General features: G+C 33.3%; 1 protein-coding gene across 1 annotated transcript; it reads left to right on the top strand.

Annotated features, from left to right (window-relative positions):
* The first annotated feature begins 1,833 nt into the window (after positions 1-1,833).
* On the top strand, positions 1,834-20,891 carry LOC148940185 (uncharacterized). Its single transcript, XM_089106093.1, has 3 exons — positions 1,834-2,013; positions 2,244-2,423; positions 20,284-20,891. Exons 1-3 carry the CDS (start codon positions 1,834-1,836, stop codon positions 20,578-20,580), a joined length of 657 nt encoding a protein of 218 aa, XP_088962219.1. The 3' UTR covers positions 20,581-20,891.
* The last annotated feature ends 886 nt before the right edge of the window (positions 20,892-21,777 follow it).

Raw genomic sequence — 21,777 nt, 5'->3', positions numbered from 1 at the left:
CTCAAATGATGGTTTTCTCAAACATAATATACGCTACTCTGAGATTGCACTCCCCTCCGATAGTACCAACTATAGCCTTTGCATATAAAAAAAAAACTAAAAGAAAACAGTTAAACAATAAAATCCATATATGATAATATGCAGGATGAATCTTTTAATCAGATCTTCATGCTTCCTTCCATTTTTGCCCACTTTTTAAAGTCGTTCCAAATAATAACCAATAACTATCCAATATGAGATATGAGATGAGATATACATTTATTAAAAAAGAAAACAAACACTATTCGCCTTTCGCCTGCCAAGAAAGGCAATAAGCTTGAAAGGGCAAGCGAGGTTATCACTCTCAGCTAATTAAAATAACATTCATACCTTGCTACTCAACACACAAGAAAAGTATCGGATGAAGGAATAAAGGACAAAAGAGAGAAAGAGGAAAAGACAAGAAGTAGATAGAAAAAAAAAGAAAAAAGAAAAAAAGCAAACTAAATCGGGGAAACACCTTAAATAGAATGACAACCTGGAGTGGGCATAACACCAAATTCACTCACGAGATAAAAGAAACTTCTTTGCCCGTTACTCGAAACTTCGAGATAAAAGAAACAATATTGCAATCAAAGACAGACAAAACTTGATGTTATTGAATCGAGACTGCAGAAATCCGTTTTGACAAAGACCCTATGACTTATCACGAGATTTAATTAACTAAGAAGTTTACTATTAGAGCTACGAATTGGACCATCAGGGGTGTGTGTGAATTATCACAGAAGTGACCATAATATATGGATAGAATGTAAAATAAGAAATCTAATAGTACTACTTTATTTGTATTAGTATGTTTCCTTCAGAGCTGCTCAATCAATGAATATTTACCTTTTGACTCAAAATTTTTGAACACATGGCAACACCTTCCTGACTTTTGTTTTGTGTCCGTTCATTTCCCATGTTATATTCAGGATTATGAAAGAGTTTTGATTTAAAAGCAGAAAATATGCAAACAATCGAGTTTTTTTTCTTTTTTAATGCTTTCATCTTTGGAAACTGGATCCCTGGGTGTCTCAAGAAGCTTGTTTTGCGAGGTTTTGTTCAGTAGGTGTTTTCTGTGTCCCATTGGTCCAGAATGAAAAAAAAATACTGAATTTTGAGCGCTCTAAGCCTAGGGTACTTTCTGTCTGCAGGAATTTAGAGCATTAAAAATTACTCTTTACAGTTATTTTTTCCTTGATTTTGACTTTCTGCCTTTTAAGTGCTAAAAAGTTTTTCTCTTTTTTCACTAATACCTAACGCATATGTTTTATTAAGTTTAGTCAAACTACACAAGAGGAATTTACGATTTAGGTGAATCATTCGTGTTTACAGTCTCCATAAAATATTTGCGATAAATTACCCTTGTTGCTTCTGGTCTGTTTTTCCTTCTCTATCACAAGTTGGCTTTTGGGGTGTTTTACTGTTGAGTCCTTATTTTATAATTATTTTATAACTGTTTTATTGTAACTTATTGAATGTATTTTTGTGTCGTTAAAACTCTAATTTGATATGTTCTTTAGGTCTGAGAGATGAAGCTATTCCTGTAACCTTTTAGGGAAGAAAAAAAACAAACGTAAAAATATGGGCATCAAAGGTTTATTTACTTTCGTTGAAAATAACCAGAACCAGATCATGGTAGGCCATACTTTACATTCATCAACGATTATAGTCGATGGAAACCACTTTCTTCACAAATTGTGTGGAACGAGTAATGGATCAAATGCAGCTTTCGGTGGTGACTATGATTTAGTCTATTCACATTCTGATAAGTTTTGTTTCTTACTTGACACATGTAACATCAAACCAATCATGGTTTTTGACGGTGGGCTTGATGTTGATAATAGGAAGGAGATGACACGGGAAATAAGGACTCAAAAGCGAATGAGAGCGGGAATTTCTTACAATCCATATCGGCAAGGATCTCTAAATGTGTTCCCACTTTTTGGAAGGCATGTTTTTACTGCTGTTTGTAAAAAGCATAACTATCAAGTAGTTCAATGTGATTATGAAGCCGATGATGAAATTGCATTGCTATCAAAAATCTTAAATTGCCCTGTCTTAAGTGGTAATTCAGATTTTATAATTTTTGGGATTGAACTTATTCTTTTTAATCCTCTAAGCGTTTCTTTCTCGCTTACCAAAGTCAATGGACAACCTGCAATATCCTGTAAGAGGTTTTGTACTGATAGTTTTTTGAAAAAAATTGGCTCACTTCCTAGATCCCATCTACCCCTTACTGGGATTCTTCTTGGCAACTACTGTATACAATCAGAATCTTCCAAGAGGCTTTGGTCTGGCATGGTCGTACCAAAAAAGAACGATTAACGGATATTCATAGAAGACTAAAGGAAGTTACGTCCTGGCCTCGAGGACAAGAAATCAAATCAGCTGTAGAAAAGGTATGGGTTTTCCTATTTTTAAGTAGGCATGCCAATGAAAATATTTTTCAGAATGAGTGTTGACACCGGTTTATGTCTGTAATCCTACTTTCTTCGTCCCTTGGCTCTCTCTTAATTTCCTTGTCCAATATGTGATATTTGACCCATCTAAGCTTAACTTTGGGTTTTTCTCTCTCTTTTTTTTATCGTTTATTGTCACTGCTTTTATAACTTAGATTTATTGAAAGTACATGAGTCAATTAGATGTAATCTTTGAATTACAGGGGTTTCCATCTAAGGTTATTCCGTCTGTCCAAACAGAAATTGTTCGCCAACAATTTTCCCAGCAATTGCTTTTCCACCATCCAAGCAAAAATAGTTAATTAATGTTTTTAGAGAATTTCTCTAACAAATCAAATCAATGTTGAAGAGTTTCAAGCGCGATCTTCAAATATGTATAATGCAGCAAACAAGGGCATATCCAGGATTTTTAATAATAATAATTAATAATAATTTATTTTTGACCCACTAACAATTATAAAAAAGTGGAGTAACAAAAGAAAATAAAAAGTAAATACATACAAAAACAAAACACATGCAAAACAATATCAATATAAAAACTACAAATGCAAATCAGAATAATCGCACAAGAGGATGAAAAGGACCCAACCGCCTGCAGGCCTCATCTTTTAACTTGGAGTCCAATTTGTTATATGACGTCAATATATCAGTTGCATTAAACATTAGAATAATCTTACGGTTTCTATACAAACGAGGCAAATACAAAAGATATTTTCAATAACGGAAATACAAAACTCTAATATCCTGCATATCATTATGATTAAAAAATGGGTGCAAACCTGATAGAAAAAGAATGGAATGGTTACATTACATAGAATATAGTTTAGCCAATGCCTAACGAGAATGTCGGCCGCGATTTGGAACAATTTTAATATAACCTGTTTTAAGTTTATTCTTAATATCTGCAAAGGTACTAGCACGGATAGCTGAAATAAAAGAGCAGATACTAAATTTTACGGGGAGGGGGAGCAAAATGTTTAAAAACACATTAACAAATTTTGTTTATGTACATTTTTGTTGCGTTTCTTCAAGTCAGACCAAAATTTTGTGGACGAGGGATTGATCAAACCCCGTTACCCCCATCCCATCCTTGGATACGGAATTGCTGTAAAAAAATCAGGAATACTAGATTCTATGCTTATAACTTCGATATAAAGCGCAAGCCTGATATGTTACATTTAGCATAAATTTATTCCCTGCGTTGAGGTCATCTAGTCCCCCTCCCAAACAATCCCTAAAGTTAAGCTTATTTCATACTTTGGATTTTGAATTCCTACCCAATTATTGAGTGTCTGCGAATTTTTTCTAACGAAAAATTTTGTTTCCATCGTCAAAATTTGAGGGCAGAAATAACCTCTAATAATAATAATAATAACAATAATAATTTATTTAGAACCCACTTTTATACAAAACAAGCGGAGTAAAGTACACTAAAAAGGAGGAAAAATCAAATACACAGAAACAAAGATAACTTAAACCTTAATCAAAAGCACACAGATAATATTATGGTTTATGCCTAGGGACACAAAGGTACTTCTTGCTAAATTATTACTAAGCAATTCAAACGATTGGATAATGTCGGTAGCACCATGCTCCTCAATAATACGTGTATTACGATAGGAAATGGGGAGGTACAGTAAAAATTTGAAATATCTAAAATAAGCGATACGATCTGGCGCAAATCATTCTGATTCAATAACGAATACATTCCACTTAAAAACAAGACAGAATGGTCACAATATGTGGAATATATTTTAGCTAAAAATCGGCGTGAATATTTTTCACGGTTAGGTACAATTTTCGAATATCCGATCTTCAACTTTTCTTTAACGTCTCTCAGAACTTGAAGTCGCTAAAAAGTGAGTGTAGAACAAATGCTAATTCCTAACCACCGTAAACTCGTAACATTGCGAATTACTGAGGATCCACAGGACTGACTATGAGCTGATGATTTGGGATTGATAACTAAATATTCGCATTTATCAAAATTCAAAAACAGACCAACATCCCGACACATCATAGAAATACGTTGCACCGATAATGCCAAAATAGACTTGATTTGGCTTAAAACTAGGAGGTCGTCCGCATACACAATATAAGACACATCAGATAAATTATACGAATACGAAGGTTTGATTCCTAATAACACATTTTGAATGCAAACATTAAATACATAAGGTGATGGCACTCCACCCTGTTGTACTCGAGATTGAACTGGTATATTACCACAGTAACCTTTACTAGATTTTAAACGAAGAAACGAATTACTATACCAAAATTAAGTATACGTATGCAGAAGAGTTCACTCCAAACTCTGACAAAGAATGCCACATTTGTGCATGGCAAATACTATCGAAGGCCTTAGACAAATCCACAGCGCAAATATGTAAGTGTATTACAGGTAATTACTTGGTAAAGAAAACTGTCTTCCTAATTTAGTAACTGAGATAAATGAGCACTTGAACGAGGTCTAGACCATACTCACCCATCCAATCACCTTGGACAAAACAGTGCATCCAACCCAATACTCCAAAAATCAAGTCCAAAATAGAGCAACATCAGCATTAATAAGTGTAAAACATTGTTCCAAAACCAAGCCATAGCCCCTTAAGTCTAAGAAATTTATTATTCCCCAAATAATCACCACATATCAGGGCTCCTCAGAGGAAAATTCATTTCCTATGCGGGTTTGGGCGCTTAAATTTCCTGACCCAGGCAAATGAGTGCACCTGCCATAGAACCATATGGCATACCTCTATGTAGTGTCACCTATGGAATATCTATGAACAATACAGAACCCAAAAATATAAAAATATACCCAACAAAATTTCAAAGCTTCCTTCACCACCGCTCACCTAGAACTAAATCAAAGTAAAACTTCCAAACTCTGAAAGAATAACCCTTCAGCTAGTTTACCTCCCATAATTGCATAACCCCAACTGTAAACGAAAGCCTATTCACTTTCAAGCCTAATTTCTATGAAATCATTTCAAACTATCCTCCGTAAGTCAGCACCTGCTTGTGTTAAAACAAACACTAAATTTCAAAATTATAAAAGTGAAGAGAGAAAAAAACATCCAACAAGCTACCTCAAAATATCATTCAAAATATCTTGATAATTTTTATTATACTTAATTCAAAAATGATTATATTAAATATTAAGCTTTTACATTGCCAAGCAAGTTTATTGGTAGAAAAAACTCTTACAATTAACTTATGGTTAATTGTTTGACTTTTACTTTTAGAATCCCTGTATTTAGTACAAATTCTTGTATATCTAAATAGTTGGGAAATTTAGGATGAATATGTTATATTCGAATGTATATTACTTTTAGGAAATGGGAAATTAACTATTTCAAAATTAAAATCATCTGTTTTATTATATATCTTTAACTTAATGTATTATTAGGTGTAACATTAATATCTAAATCTAGAAAATGGTCATAATTGCCTTTCCCATTGCTGGATTCCAGCTTTAACTCTGGTGGGTATATCACATACAAAATCTCTAGAAATTCTGCAAAATTTATCAACAGGAGGTCATCCAAATATCTTTCATTATTTGAAAGCAAATCTTTATATTACTTGGGTTCTTTTTATCAATCATAAAATGATATTCTAAATGGCTTAAAAACAGGTCCACTATAACTGGACTAGCGTTACCCCCCATAGGAATTCCAATTCTTTGTTTACATAGATTACCTTTAAATTCGATAAAAGTATTAAAAAGAACAGATTCTAGTAGATCGTAAATCATATCTAAGCTTTAACATCTTGAACTAGTGTTACTGTTAAAGTAATTAGTCCATCTCGCCTTCTTATTTTACGTATCAATTTTTAGAAAAGCCAAATAAGACAAAATAAAAGCTTCTTAATAATCTTTTTTTGAATTTACAAATACTAAATTAATATGTAGATTTGTGTATAATGTATTGAAATCAAATTAGTCTTCTCTTTTGGCTGAAACTAAAGCCAAATAATCTATTACTTGCAATGAATTATTAACGCTCCAATATGGATTAAAATTAGAGTTTTTTCCCGAGCAATATGACTTAAATTTATTTTTAATTTCCCATAAAATACATGATAGGTCAGTCGCCACAATTACAGTAGGGAATCTTGCTTCACCCGGAATAAAGCGTGGTTTCGGGGGAATTTTATGAAATTTTGCCGTCCAATATAAAAAAGGGAAATTTTTATCATTATCATTGATGTTACTATTAATTTTTTTTTAAGTATATCTTCTATTCCGTTCAATAGACTATTATTAATATCTTGGACCTTTTCATATGTATTCGTTGTACTTCGCTCCTTTGCTAAAACATCACAATATAGCTTCTGCCAAATTATTGCAAAATTATTATTCGCTTTATCAATAGGTACAATTACAAAATCTTTCTTTATATTAGCAATCGCTTGTTTTCTCTTAGCATTATAGAAAATTACCTCATTATTACGATTATTTGTCATATTATATATCTTATTTCTAACCCTGGTAATAATTAAATTTTTCCAATTTTGAAAACTATTGTTATTAATTTTCTCTTTTTTGCACTACTTACCAATAAATAAATCTAAATCATTATTTAACCCACTAAGCACAATCGAGGGTTTTAGATGATTTGAAAGACGGAATTTAGTCCCCATTTTCATTATATTCTGCAGATCCATTTGTTTTATTATTGCTAAATCACCTGTTAAAATATGTTCGTAAGTTGGATTAACAAATGATAAAAATTGCTCACACTTACAAACAGGTTTCCAATTACTAACCGTGTCAAAATTCTTAAGTATTAAATAATAATTAAAAATCATTTGTCCTATCGTTTTTCAGAACTTATATATTATAATCGGATTATTATTATAATTTATAACCTTTAGACTGGGCATCATAAAGAGTTGAAGCTAAGATCGTATGCGCATGTTGGCACCCAATACGGGGTTGAAATCCAAATTGGTTTGAGTCTTTCACAGTTCGTTCAATAATATATGGGAGCAGAACATATTCAAAAACCTTGCTAATATTGCAAGCAACAGTGATGGACCTATATGAACTGCAATCAAAAAGATCTCTTCTACTATTAAGAATCGAAAGTACCGTTCCGCAAAGGAAGGAATCATGCACCATTGACAAACATAAACAGAACGGAAAAAGTAACTGGCGCTGTGCGACTAGTGCCGGACAATCACAACGTAAATGGTGAGCGCTAATCCCATCAAGATCACTCGATTTAGACTTAAGTTTAAGCATACAATCAACAATACTTCTAGTTGAGACAGGAATAACATGACGTTGTAAAACTTTAGGGGGCAAAAATTTGAAACTAAGCACTGAAAATGATAATGAACACTATACTCAATCCTACAAAAAATATTTTTATAATGCCTAAGCCAAGACGAATCTGGGGTAACATCACTGGTCCTTAATGAATCAAATTTAGACGCATTGATGACTTATTTCCAGTGTACTGCACTTTTAGGGAACTCCACCATTATATCGAACCAAACGAAGATACCGTTTAAAATCCGCTTTGTCTTACTTTTACATCAAACACTGGGCCTCGCAAAGGCCGCCCACACGCATTCCAGATGCGAAGCCAGAATTTAGCACGATTTTTGACGGCTTTCAGACCCGGGTCTTCTTTCCAAATTGGACTTCGAGTTTTAAGTTTAACCCGGACAGAGGAGACAGCCACATTCTTAGTTTGTTTTATCCACTCAACTAAGCGAAGGTAATAAACATTCAGTTGCACTCTAGCTTGTGGTAAAAAAACACTCGTGCACAGTAGATTAAAAGGGATCTTGACGCAGGACAACAGAGTTGCTAGGGTAGAAATATATAAAGGCCAATTGGCTTTGCTCCACTCTCCTTTAATACAACATTTGTTATTAGTAGCACAAGAATAATTAGATGGATCAGCGGCTAATCCCACAGTAAAGGAAAGGGGAAATGTGGTCAAAATCACCTTCGTCTTCGTCAACCTTAACGATAGAACAGGGAACATCGGTGGAGCAGATACAATGATCAATATTGGTTTCAGTACCACTATTATGAATATAACTCTAATTAAGAGCTTTGGGTACTATGCGGTAACCAAGTGGCAACGAATCTAAAACTAAGTTGGTACGAGTAAAAGAGCTATGAACATCACTATTGAAGTCACCTATGATTAGGCAACGATACCCATGCTTTTCAATATTGCGTAACACTGTTTTAAGGGATGAGCTGGCATTAGAAAACTTAGAAAAGTGAAGCTAGACGTTTCTGATAACTGGGAAGATATAAATTTTTTAATTAAAGGCGACCAGGTCGTATTGCCATAATATTATCAGAGGAATGACATAAGGTAGGTGACATATTAGTGGCTAATCGATTGATAACACATGCAAAGTTCCCGGAAGTTCGGCCTTTTGTTTTTCAGGCATTAGTGGTAAAGACAATATGGTGGTTACTTGTTCATAGAGGGTTAACGGAGATGGCAGGATGTAGATGTTCCTGTAGCATCACTATTTCAAAATTGTTCATTTTCTGATTTATTGAATAATCTTTTTCTTTGGTGCCATTTATGTTGAAAGAATACACATAAAACGTTACTGTTCCAGTCATTTCTTGTTCGAGGCACACTTAGCTATGGCATTGCGGATTACGCGGCACTTTAGGCTGAATACAACATAGCCTTCACGACATAGCGCACATTTCGGTTCAGCCAAGTATGGTGCGTCTTTTTTGGATAAATGCAGACCGCTGCAGCCAGAACAGCGGGGAGGGCTGGTGCAATTGGCCTTCACATGATCAGGCGACTGGCAATTATAACAGCAGCGGGGAGGACGGAGGCACTCAAATACTCAGAAGGCTTCATATTCTACCTTCAATCCGAGACGAAGTGCATTTGAAAGCCCAGCAGCCTCGGAGAAGAACACCTCAACAGTAAAGGACTGTCTGATACACTTAGCGTCAACGACTCCTTCACGCCCCAAGAACAAACTGACGTCGAAATCTAGCGGTATGGCTTTTACTAATCCAACAATTTTACGCGCTTGAAGTTTTGCATCGCACTTCAGAACATTAAGTACCGAATCAAAAAAGTCCTTTGCAGCAACTGGGTCAATATGCACTGGCTTGGTGTTCCTTGAATTGGTCAATGGCATCGCGACGTTTCACAGGATTGTTAAGCTCAGAAGAAATTCCAGATATCACTAAGGTAGTAGTGGATGTCTTTACAATTGGCTTAAACGAGGCACTGGGTAAGGAGAGAAAATTCTAATCATAAGATGTCACTTTTTCATTTATCTGTTTAAGGGTTTGGTCTAGGGAGCTAATCTTACTGGTCAGCCTGGAATAATTTACTGCGGGGATAACCAGCCCTTCAGTAGGTGAGACAATGACAAAAGTAGGCAGCAGGGAATTATCAGAGTCACATTGACGCAGCAAGTCCAAAATATCTTTCAAATTACTATGCGAAGCTAGGTCATCCTGCCGCTTTGGAACAGCTTCATTTCGATCTGCTATTCCCCAAAACTCCCCTTTGGTATCTTTAATACCTTTATCATTAAAAAATTCCAGTGCGTGATTAACTAACGTCAGTTCATCAATTTCTTCACGAAAATTTGATTGGAGAAACTTCAGAACAGGCAAATATGCTTATTCTATAACATCATCCTTACGTCACAGCAGTAATAACGGCAACGCCAATTCAAGGTTAAAACTGTCCATAGATATAGCCAGGTCAAAATCCAACAAATCAGTCCTTATACGCAAGACCTAGCTATACCTAGATAAAACAAAGTGAGAGAAAATCTCAAAATGAAGAATGAAACAAAAGGGACTTTGGCCAATAGAAGGAAAAGACAAACTAAGCGAAACAGAGATTTCGCCTGTATAAAACAAGACGTCTTCAGCGCTAAAGTTTGATGAAACTGCATAGAGGAACGAAAGATACAAACTAAAATAATATATATAAAACAAAACAAAAATAGGACTAAGAACAATAAAAAATAAAAATAAAATACAAAATAGTATTTATATATACAATTCTACTGTAACTGAGTACCAAAGAGCGTTTCTATAAAAAATTACGAGTAACTTCAATAAACACACAATATCAACTGGATAAAACATAAGAAAATGAATAAAAATTATTTATTTTGCTATGAAATAGTCCTTTTGTTGGCCTCCAATGCTACAATGTTTCTTGCTCTTGTATTTACTCCAGTCCCCTGGTGAATTGGAAAACCTTATTATCATTGTCAACTATAGGTCCACTTTTACGATTAATGTCATAAATCGAGTCAACATTTAAAATAAGCAAAACATATGCTTCTTCATTTCAATGGCTTTTATAGCCCATTGTTTCAAGCATCTATCACTAGATGTGGCAGTAGCCTCGTTAAATTATATGTAACGATGAATGTAGTCAAAAATGTGTTCTGCCAAAGCTAAAAGGATATTTTCAGGAGGTTTTCATGATGCAGGCAAAAGGCTTGGCAAAATTAATTTATGTTGGAAAATGTATTTCACTGTTTGGGTTTTTATCCTTTTTGGCTAAAAAACGGAATTTCTAAGAGCCACAAGGATGCAATCTATGGTGAAACACGAAAATTAGTACTTCTTGGTTAAAAAAGCTGGTAAAGAGGCATATTGAATATTCACCTTCTCAAAAATATAAGCTGACATCACTTGTAAAGTTTAGTTCTTTTGGTAGTGAATGGCATAAACTTTAAAACATTAGGGATAAGATCAGTAAAAGGGAGCCTTACTATGGTGGAAAGAGAAAGGTGCCAGTAATTGAAAGAAGAGAATAACTAGGCTTTTGATGAGTGAAAGAGAGGAGGGGTAGATAAGAATATATTTAGGCAATTTATATTAGGTTGAAATTTAGGCAAATCAGGGGGATAGCGGACGTAAAAGAAGACTTTTTCACCTTAAAGTAATTGCGACGAATCCGCGATTTCGTCAATTCTTAAGAAGTAATTGCTAATATACCCCTCATTTTTTGATTAACGAATAAAGAAAGAATTCTAAATTTCATAAATAAAGTGGCAGTAGATAGGTTTACGCACCCACCCCTTATTTCAAACTAAATATAGAATTTACAAGGGCCATGAAAAATGCAATTCTTGGTGAAAATAAAAAAATTGTACTTTTTGGTCGAAAAGTTTTCTCTCGCGTACGCCAGTAAATGTAAATATTAAAATCATAGGCAGTAGAATAGCGCTGCCTAAGTAAATAACCATGTTGGCACAATGTATTATTTTTTTTTGGTCTTAGACCAGGGCACTTCGTATCGAAGGGTTGTCGTAGAAACTTCGAAAAGGGCTCATTCGATTGGAAATTGGAGTGGCTTGTGCCCCTTTTAATAGACGAAAGTGATTGGAAGGCAACTCCATGCCCACCATTCCCCCAAACACATACAATCAAAATTTTGAGGTAGCCATTTTGTTCAACGTTGTTGAATGGTCCGAAAATTAGGTCTTTTATGATGACAACCCCCCACAGCCCTCAGGTTAAGGGTTGTAAATTATGCCCTGGGGCATATAAGGTTTTTATAGAAAGTGTTGTCGTTGAAACTCCAAAAAGGGTTCATTTGATTGGAAATTGAAGGAGCTAGTGCGCTTTCTAATAGTCGGAAGTGATTGAAGGGCAAATAACCTCCCAAGCCCACCATTTCCCCAAAGGCATCCAATCAAAATTTTGAGATAGCAATTTTCTTCAACGTAGTTGAAAGTTCTGGAAATTAGGTCTTTGAGGATGACAACAGCCCCCCCCCAGCCCTCTGAGCAAGGCTCGGAAGTTATGCCCTTGGGGCATATAAGGTTTTTATTGAAAGCGTTGTCGTAAAAACTTCAAAAGGGCTCATTCGATTGGAAATTAAAAGGGCTAGTGCCTTTTCTAATAGTTGAAAGTCATTGGAGAGCAACTAACGCCGCTCTCACGCCCATCATTTCCCCAAAAATATCCCATCAAAATTTTGGGATAGCCATTTTTTTTAACGTAGTTGAAAGTTCTGGTAATTAGGTCTTTGAGGATGACAACCCCCTCACTGCCCTCAGGGTAAGGTTTGTAATTTATGCCCTTGGGGCCTTTAAGGTGTTTATAGAAAGGGTTGTTGTAGATACTCAGAAAAGATTCATTCGATTGGAAATTGAAAGGCCTAGTGCCCTTTTTCATAGACGAAAGTTATTGGAAGGCTTGACATTTTTATAGTAAACATCAATGTGTGTACAATGTATTATTATTTTTTTCTTTTTTTTTGTTTAGAACAGGGCACTTCGTATCAAAGAAGTTTTCTTAGGAACTTCGAAAAAGGCTCATTCTATTAAAAATAGAAAGGGATAAAAAAGTGCTAATAGTTGAAAATGATAGGAGGGCAACTAATTTCCCTACCACTACCCCCCTCCCCTTTTCTTATTATGTTTAAAAACTAAATGTTGCCTTAAGATTAAATCAAAATGCACTGTGTTAATGCTAATTCCCAATAAGGCATCTCTTCAGTATCCCAAGAACGACTGAGGGCATTATGTTCAAACTATTGGGGCTACTTTTGCCCTTAAAATTTAACCAAATCAAAATAGCGTAAGTGCATCCAAGCTATCAAAGAAAATAAACAGTTTTTTTTTGCGAATGATATCGAGTTTTCTATTTCAGGTCAACTAGAGGAGGTATGAAACTAAGCTAAACACCTCTATTTTTGTCCAAATTTTTAAAAGGGTGTATGTTGTTAAATATTGCAGAAAATTTTTCTCCAGCATACAGATAGCAGGCCAAACTATAAAGTCTTTAAAAAAGCTAAAAGATTTAAAGCATTATTTTCTTTTTTCCGGAAAAGACTATGTCAATATAAAACGAACAGAAATTAATTAAAAAAACTTATGTCACAATATAAGTTTTTCAAAGAAAAGTAAAGAACCCCTTAAAACAAAAATGAGCAAAAATAAAATAAAATAATCTACCAAGCGTGAAACTACCACAAATCAGCATCGATAAATAAATGAAACCCAAAACGAACAGAAATTACAATAAATAACCGAGCCAAACTCAAAGCGAGCAGAAATTAACATAGCTAAGCTAAACACCTCTATTTGTGTCCAAATTTTTAAAAGGGTGTAGCTTGTTAAAAATTGCAGAAAATTTTTCTTCAGCATACAGATAGCAGGCCAAACTATAAAGTCTTAAAAAAAGCAAAAAGATTTAAAGCATTATTTTCTTTTTTCCAGAAAAGACTATGTCAATATAAAACGAACAGAAATTAATTAAAAAAACTTATGCCACAATATAAGTTTTTCAAAGAAAAGTAAAGAACCCCTTAAAACAAAATGAGCAAAAATAAAATAAAATAATCTACCAAGGGTGTAACTACCACAAATCAGCATCGATAAATAAATGAAACCCAAAACGAACAGAAATTACAATAAATAACCGAGCCAAACTCAAAGCGAGCAGAAATTAACATGAGTAGGGCTCAAAAGTCCTATGCCATCCCAAGGCCAGAAAATAATTTGCACTTTACTGAAAAAAAATTCAAATGAATGTGCATTGTCAGTTTAATATGGATATACTGATATTTTGTAATCAAAATGTTAATATTATTTGAATGATTAAAGCTATAAAAGTAAAATCATTTATATTTATTTAGTAAAGTGAAAATTATGTTCCGGCCTTGGGATGGTATAAGGGTTTTGAGCCCTACTCATGTTAATATTTGCTCGCTTTGCGTTTGACTCGGCTATTTATTGTAATTTCTGTTCGTTTTGGGTTTCATTTATTTGTCGATGTTGAGTTGTGGTAGTTTCACGCTTGATAGATTATCTATTTTATTTTTCCTCATTTTTAGTTTAATGGGGTTCTCCAACTTTCTTTGAAAAACCTATTTTGTGGGAAAAGATTTTTATTAATTTAAAAAAAAACTGATATTGAAATGGTGAATCTTTTGTAAGAATATAGAATTTTGACATGAAATAAAGGGTTTCCGCTATTGAAATTCGAAATTAAGAATCAGAATTTGTTTAAAAACTGAAAAATACCATAAAGTAGAAAGGCCTTACTTGAAGAAAAATTACATTTAAATCCTTCAACTTTTTTGAAAACTTAAACCTTTGACACAAAATGATTTGTGCTACTAAAATTCCAAAAAAAGTCTTAACTATTGAAACAAAGGAGGACAATACGAAATAGAAAGCCTTTAGTTCCATAGTTATTTTTTTTTAGTTGCAAATATTTAGTAATTTAGGGCAAATGAGAAAAATTGGTGTTTCCTCGTCCCAATGATTGAATGACTTTTTGTTAACATTACCTGTTGGCAGTTTGCAAAAATATCGATACTCATGGCAGTGTTGCTAAACCAGAAACAGTTGAAATTGTTGACGGGGAAAAATAGGTTGCTCAGAATATGAGCATTTTTTCTGTTTGAATGAGCCCTCTTTTACTCTTCTAGGGCTATTCGCTAAATACTCTAACCCATGGAGAAAAAAAAAGAAGAAAAAGAAACAAATAAAATAGAAACCGTGATATTTCGTTCAAAAAAAAAAAAAAAAAAAATACACGTCAGGGTTCTCTGATACGCTGAATCTGATAGTGTTATTTTCAATAAAGTCACTCGACTTTTTTAGAATGTTTTCTTTTATTTTCAAAATCATCCAAATCTTTTCAGGTTTGTAGCTTTCTGATGGATAAAACTAAACTAAACGGATTTTATATATTTAGAATCAGCATATAAATCCAATTCCTTATATGTATCTATTATTATTATTATTATTATTATTATTATTATTATTATTAGTATTATCATTATTATTATTATTATTATTATTATTGTTATTATTATTATTATTGTTATTACTACTATCAAATTTCTTTTCGCTAAGATTTTCGGTTGCTATTGGGTTGATTAAATCTTTACTTACAGTTTATTACTACAAACTTTTTGGTAGTTAATTGACCTGTATAAACTGATACAAGGCAAGGGTTGTAAGTTATACCCTTTGGGTATATAAGTTTTTTTATCATAGAAAGCGTTGAGGTAGAAACTTCAAAAAGGAATCATTCTATTGGAAATTGAAACGGCTAGTGCCGTTTTTAATAGTCGACAGTGATTGGATGGCAAGCAACCCCCTCTCATACCCACCATTCCCCGAAACACATCCAATCAAAATTTTGAGGTAGCCATTTTGTTCAACGTAGTTGAAAGGTCAGAAATTAGATCTTATAGGATGATAACCCCTTGCCCAGAGCCCTCAGGGCAAGGGTTGTAAATTATGGCCTGGGGCGTATAAGGTTTCTATAGAAAGCGTTGTCGTAGAAACTCCAAAAAGGTTTCATTCGATTGGAAATTGAAGGGGCTAGTGCCCTTTTTAATAGTCGGAAGTGATTGAAGGGCAACTAACTTCCTCTCAAGCCCACCGTTTCCCCAAAGGCATCCAATCAAAATTTTGAGATAGTAATTTTCTTCAACGTAGTTGAAAGTTCTGGAAATTAGGTCTTTGAGGATGACACCCCCCCCCCCAGCCCTCTGAGCAAGGTTTGTAAGTTATACCCTGGGGGCATATAAGGTTTTCATTGAAAGAGCTGTCGTAAAAACTTCAAAAGGGCTCATTCAATTAGAAATTAAAAGGGCTAGTGCCTTTTCTAATAGTTGAAAGTCATTGGAGAGCAACTAACGCCGCTCTCACGCCCACTATTTCCCCAAAAATATCCCATCAAAATTTTGAGATAGCCATTTTGTTTAACGTAGTTGAAAGTTCTGGTAATTAGGTTATTGAGGATGACAACCCCCTCACTGCCCTCAGGGTAAGGTTTGTAATTTATGCCCTTGGGGCCTTTAAGGTGTTTATAGAAAGGGTTGTTGCAGAAACTCAAAAAGGATTCATTTGATTGTAAATTGAAAGGCCTAGTGCCCTTTTTCATAGACGAAAGTTATTGGAAGGCTTGACACATTTATAGTAAACATCGATGAGGGTACAATGTATTATTATTTTTTTCTTTTTTTTGTTTGGAACAGGGCACTTCGTATCGAAGAAGTTTTCTTAGGAACTTCGAAAAGGGCTCATTCGATTGAAAATAGAAAGGGATAAAAAAGTGCTAATAGTTGAAAATGATTGGTGGGCAACTAATTTTCCTCCCAAGCCCCCCCTCCCATTTGCCTAATATGTTTAAAAACTAAATGTTGCCTTAAGATTAAATCGAAATGCACTTTGTTAATGCTAACTCCCAATAAGGCATCTCAGCAGTATCCCAAGAACGACTGAGGGCATTATGTTCAAACTTTTGGGGCTGCTTTTGCCCTTAAAATTTAACCAAATCAAAATAGCGTAAGTGCATCCAAGCTATAAAAGAAAGTAAACAGTTTTTTTTGCGAATGGTATCGAGTTTTCTATTTCAGGTCAACTAGAGGAGGTATGAAACTAAACTAAACACCTCTATTTGTGTCCAAATTTTTAAAAGGGTGTATGTTGTTAAAAATTGCAGAAAATTTTTCTTCAGCATACAGATAGCTTGCCAAACTCAAAAATGAGCAAAAATAAAATAAAATAATCTACCAAGCGTGAAACTACCGCAAATCAGCATCGATAAATAAATGAAACCCAGAACAAACAAGAATTACGATAAATAACCAAGTCAAACTCAAAACGAGCAGAAATTAACATGAGTAGGGCTCAAAACTCCTATGCCTTCCCAAGGCCAGAACATAATTTGCACTTTACTGAAAAAAATAAAAATGAATGTGCATTGTCAGTTTAATACACATATACTGATATTTAGTAATCAAAATGTTAATATTATTTGAATGATTAAAGTTATAAAAGTAAAATCCTTTATATTTTTTTTAGTAAAGTGCAAATTATGTTCTGGCCTTGAGATGGCATAAGCGTTCTGAGCCCTACTCATGTTAATATTTGCTCGCTTTGCCTTTGACTCGGCTATTTATTGTAATTTCTGTTCGTTTTGGGTTTCATTTATTTATCGATGTTGATTTGTGGTAGCTTCACACTTGATAGATTATTTATTTTATTTTTGCTCATTTTTAGTTTAATGGGGTTCTCCAACTTTCTTTGAAAAACCTATTTTGTGGGAAAAGATTTTTATTAATTTAAAAAAAAAACTGATTTTGAAATGGTGAATCTTTTCTAAGAAGATAGAATTTAGACATGAAATAAAGGGTTTCCGCTATTGAAATTCGAAATTAAGAATCAGAATTTGTTAAAAACTGAAAAATAGCATAAAGTAGAAAAGACTTACTTGAAGAAAAATTACATTTAAATCCTTCAACTTTTTTGAAAACTTAAACCTTTGACACAAAATGATTTGTGCTACTAAAATTCCAAAAAAAGTCTTAACTATTGAAACAAAGGAGGACAATACGAAATAGAAAGCCTTTAGTTCCATAGTTATTTTTTTAGTTGCAAAAGTTGCAAATATTTAGTAATTTAGGGCAAATGAGAAAAATTGGTGTTTCCTCGTCCCAATGATTGAATGACTTTTTGTTAACATTACCTGTTGGCAGTTTGCAAAAATATCGATACTCATGACAGTGTAGCTAAACCAGAAACAGTTGAAATTTTTGACAGGGAAAAATAGGTTGCTCAGAATATGAGCATTTTTTTCTGTTTGAATGAGCCCTCTTTTGCTCTTCTAGGGCTATTCGCTTAATACTCTAACCCGTGGAGAAAAAACAAGAAGAAAAAGAAACAAATAAACAAGAAGCCGTGATATTTCGTTCAAAAAAATTCCACGTCAGGGTTCAATGATACGCTGAATCTGATAGTGCTATTTTCAATTAAATCTTTACTTACAGTTTATTACTACAAACTTTTTGGTAGTTAATTGACTATTATACTTCCGATTCCTTAAAATACATGTGAGTAGTTTTGCATTTTCGACGGTTGACTACAAAGTAGGAAAGAACGAGTCATGGCGCATAGGAACCCAAAATTAAAAAACACTTTTTGAATAAACTTTCGAGTAAAAAAAAATACTGCCATTATGATTCAGATTTATCTTACTGGTAAAGTTTAATTCCGAAGGCAAATTTAGGGGAATTTCGTTCATAGAAAATGTTGTCGGATCGAAAAAAAAGATAAACAACTACTAACATCAGCTGGATTAAAATACTTCCCCCCCTCTCCCTTAAATTTATTTATTATTATTATTATTATTACTATTATTATTATTATTATTATTATTATTATTATCATTACTATTATTATTATTATTATTGTTATTATTATTATAATTATTGTTATTACTATTATTATTATTATTATTATTATTATTATTATTATTATTATTATTATTATTATTATTATTATTATTATTATTATTATTATTATTATTATTATTATTATTATTATTATTAATATTATTATTATTATTATTATTATTATTATTATCATTATTATTATTATTATTATTATTATTATTATTATTATTATTATTATTATTATTATTATTATTATTATTATTATTATTATTATTATTATTATTATTATTATTATTATTATTATTATTATTATTATTATTATTATTATTATTATTATTATATATTATTATATATTATTATTACTACTATCAAATTTTTATTTGTTAAGAGTTTCGGTTGCTATTGGGTTGATTCAATCTTTACTTACAGTTTATTACTATAAACTTTTTGGTAGTTAATTAACCCGTATAAACTATTATACTTCCGATTCCTTAAAATACATGTGTGTAGTTTTGAATTTTCGACGGTTGACTACAACCTAGGAAAGAACTAGTCATGGCGCATAGGAACCCAAAATTAAAAAACACTTTTTGAATAAACTTTCGAGTAAAAAAAAATACTGCCATTTGAAGCTGATTCAGATTAGCATTATTCAGATTTATCTTACTGGTAAAGTTTAATCGCGAAGGCAAATTTAGGGGAATTTCGTTCATAGAAAATTTTGTCGGAACGAAAAAAAAAAGATAAACAACTACTAACATCAGCTGGATTAAAATACCTCCTCCCCTCCCCCTCAGTTTTATTTATGACCCATTGGCACGGAATTAAGCATCATATTTATTCTGAAACCTTAAAATTGCATCTCCAAAATAGATTGGAGTAGAAATGGCTGTGAATAGTCTTAAAATACTTGCAATATTATTACTGCTTGAAAAAATTCACAATGATTTAAAAGACCTATGTTTTAACTTTTCCAATATTGTCGGGGTAACTCAAGTTATCGGATATAATCTGCATGTTGACGCAAACACGTGATGTAGCTGCTACATTTAACACCATTGCTGCTAACCTGGGCATGGTATTCAGGGCAGAGGATTCTAGTATCGACTGTTTTCCCAATAAGGCGCGAACATGACCCGGCTATGATATAGATTCTTTTATTCTTACCCAACGAACTACTTTTCCCCTAAGAGATTTCCCCATGTTAAATAGTGTTTCTTAATGTGAGGAACTTGGTCTTTTATCTTTTGAAGGAGGTAGGATATTTTTTTCATGGATGTGTTTTCTATTTTCCAGACTAAAAACAAACAATCCTCTGGGATGTTCATTGTTTTGCAACTAACTTATCGATCTCTTAGGATTTTTTTGATAGTGCAATGTCTTAATTTTGCGACTTAAAATTTTCAATAGGATTGCTTTCTGTAATTTTCTAGGCCTTTTTTGCCTTGCAATTCATGCTAATATCAAAATGATTGAATTATTTATGACTATTTCTGGAGCCTTAGTTTTTTTCATTTTTTCAAATAAACTCTAATTTATAAGGGTCGTTATATGGTAAGTACCAGTCATTGGCCTTTTTAAGAAAGTCATCTTATTCTTCTTTTCAGATATTATTAAGTGTTCCGGAGAACAAAAAGGAAGAATTTCAAAAGCTCATAGAATATTCTTTGGAGAGAGACAGAGATATTCAAGATGGGAAAGGCCCGAGCATTGTTAAAAAAATACTGGATAAAAGAGAGCATAATACTTTTATTTATTCGAAAAATAACAATCCTCTTCCTCAGTGGTTTTCTACTGGTTATAGGAATCGTAATTTCCCCTCGTGGATGCTTCATATTGCCTGCAACCACAAATTTCATCATTTGGCTCAGGTAGAGAAAAAAGCAGGCCTTATAGCCTGTTAAGTGCGATTGAAATATTCAGAGCAATTTCAGCAGTTTTACTAAGTGTTGATTATCCCGAAATATCATTGTCACGCAGTGGCAGTGCAGAAGCTGTAAGAATTGAACTTGGTGTACGGGTCGGTGGCAAGCTGGAGCATAGGTTTATTTCGTTTTATAACAATGAGAGCCAAAGAGTTCCTCAATTAAGTGAAATCCCCGAATTATATTCTCGTATTCGACTTGATTTTTTTAAGGATGTCTCAAGGGTTGATGAAGCTTGTAGTAGAATAGTTGATTTATTTCCAGATAATCTCAAAATATTTATTTGTTCGGTAATTTTTTGGGTTCAAGTTTCAAGTGCAACCTTGCAACATTTTCAAAGCCTAGTATTAATGGCATTGATGTTTGAAGCAGTTCCTCGCCAAATAGGTTGGGTTCAAAGTGCCGAAACAACAGAATGGCTAAAAGAAAAATTCAAATCAAGTGATCGCAGTATTTGTCAACTTTGGTGCAATTTACGTATAGAGGACTGTCATTATACGGAAGAAAAGCTTCAAAAATTGTATGAATTAGATCTATTTAAATCGATTGGATATGACAAAGATACAGTGCACACGTTTGCTGAGTTTCAAATGATTTTTTCTTTGCAATCACTTTAAATCAGCTGCTAGAGCGTCCGTATCCTGAAACTAATATGATGACACATTACAATGGACTATTTCTCCATAACGCAGTGAATTTTACATCTAGGATGCCGGATTGGATGCAAGAAGTTAAAAATGCATGTTCAGTACACTCCTTACTAGAAGAGGTCTTCGACGCATTTTCTGAAGTTACGGTGAACTTGAAAAATTTACCCGAAGAATACAAAAAACCTAGGAAAAGCAAAGGAAAAACAAGAAAGAACAAGATTACACAGAGTCAACCTGACGAATTCACTTTACTTGGCAACAGGTTTGCTGGAATTCAGATTTCATTTAAAAAAGTTGATTTAAAAGATAAAAGGGGAAGAAAGAAAAGATTAAGAGAAAAAGGATTTTTATTCGATGCTTATTATTTTCCTTTTAAGGCCATTTGAAGTCCTTGACAAAGTATTTACGATATAGATTTGTATTTTTTGTCACTGGTGATTTGAAGAAATGTTTGTTGGATTTCCTAGTTTCTTTTCTGTGCTTCTCGAAAAGTTAGAACAGAGAATTTATTAACCTCCTTGATTCA

This window comes from Artemia sp. Qi Xiang Cuo, chromosome 20 (genome assembly GCF_049724085.1).
Source record: "Artemia sp. Qi Xiang Cuo chromosome 20, ASM4972408v1, whole genome shotgun sequence".
Lineage (NCBI taxonomy): Eukaryota > Metazoa > Arthropoda > Branchiopoda > Anostraca > Artemiidae > Artemia > Artemia sp. Qi Xiang Cuo.
Note: the sequence above shows the minus strand (reverse complement) of the source record. Positions and strands in the feature narration are given on the sequence as shown.

What these genes read in the sequence shown, in the direction of transcription:
- LOC148940185 (XM_089106093.1), top strand. Translation starts at nt 1,834, where the DNA reads ATGGTTTTTGACGGTGGGCTTGATGTTGATAATAGGAAGGAGATGACA. An exon ending in GTAAAAAGCATAACTATCAA is followed by an intron (nt 2,014 to 2,243) that starts GTAGTTCAATGT and finishes CTCACTTCCTAG; the next exon opens with ATCCCATCTACCCCTTACTG. An exon ending in TCAAATCAGCTGTAGAAAAG is followed by an intron (nt 2,424 to 20,283) that starts GTATGGGTTTTC and finishes TCTTCTTTTCAG; the next exon opens with ATATTATTAAGTGTTCCGGA.